Source organism: Eimeria necatrix, genomic scaffold (assembly GCF_000499385.1).
Source record: "Eimeria necatrix Houghton genomic scaffold, Enh_scaff1054, whole genome shotgun sequence".
NCBI lineage: Eukaryota > Apicomplexa > Conoidasida > Eucoccidiorida > Eimeriidae > Eimeria > Eimeria necatrix.
Window position 1 is genome coordinate 2,450 of NW_013654836.1, and position 799 is coordinate 3,248.

Sequence of the window (799 nt, forward strand, 5' to 3'; positions counted from 1 at the left end):
ATTAATTAATTAATTAATTAATTAATTAATTAATTAATTAATTAAATTAAATGAATTAAACCTCACAGGTTGAAAAGCTTTATCGTGGCAAGTTTCGCACTCGTAAGCAGCAACGAGAAGTTTTGGTTTTTTAAATTCCACTTTTGAAACTTCAGCAGCAAAAAAGCAAAAGTGGCCCATTGCTGCAGCATCAACTTTTCGAAAAGGTCTGCTGCTCTCCCCTGCAGGAGGCAGCAAACGCAAGCGACTGCAGCAGCAGCAGCAGCAGCAGCAGCAGCAGCAGCAGCGGCGGCGGCAGCAGCAGGGGCGGCGGCGGGGGAGCACAACAGCAGGCAGCAGCAGCAGCAGCAGCAGCAGCAGCAGCAGCAGAGGAAACAGCATGTGAGTGCTTGTTCGTTTCCTGCTGCTGCTGCTGCAGCTGCTGCTGTGGTGCATTTTGCTGCTAGTTGCTTTGTCTGGTTTGTTTTAAAAGTCTCTCACTCTTATTTTCATTCCCTAAACCCTAAACCCTAAACCCTAAACCCTAAACCCTAAACCCTTACAAGGTGTGGCGCAAGTGGGCGGGCACTCCTCTAGCGGCCATGTCTCGAGCCCTGAGGAGAAAAAGAAAAACAAATTAAAATAAATAAATTAAAAATAAAAAGAAATAAAAAGAAATAAAAAGAAACAAAAAGCAAATAAAAAGAAAAAAGAAATAAGAAATAAAAGGGAATCGAAAGGAGAAAAAAGTGAGAAAAAAGAAGCAGCAAAAGAGCGGTTTTGAGTGGGCCTGCGCGCGAATTAGGGTTTAGGGTTTAGG

The 799-nt window shown here is 43.2% G+C and overlaps 1 protein-coding gene across 1 annotated transcript in view; it reads right to left on the reverse strand.

Moving 5' to 3' along the window:
- Window positions 1-538: 538 nt before the first annotated feature.
- ENH_00001870 (hypothetical protein, conserved) overlaps window positions 539-799 on the reverse strand; it is a gene marked incomplete at both ends in the record, with an annotated part of 2,220 nt that continues 1,959 nt past the window's right edge. The window contains one exon of the mRNA XM_013583947.1: window positions 539-593. Coding sequence (XP_013439401.1) covers window positions 539-593 — 55 coding nt within the window. The remainder of the gene's footprint in view (window positions 594-799) is intronic.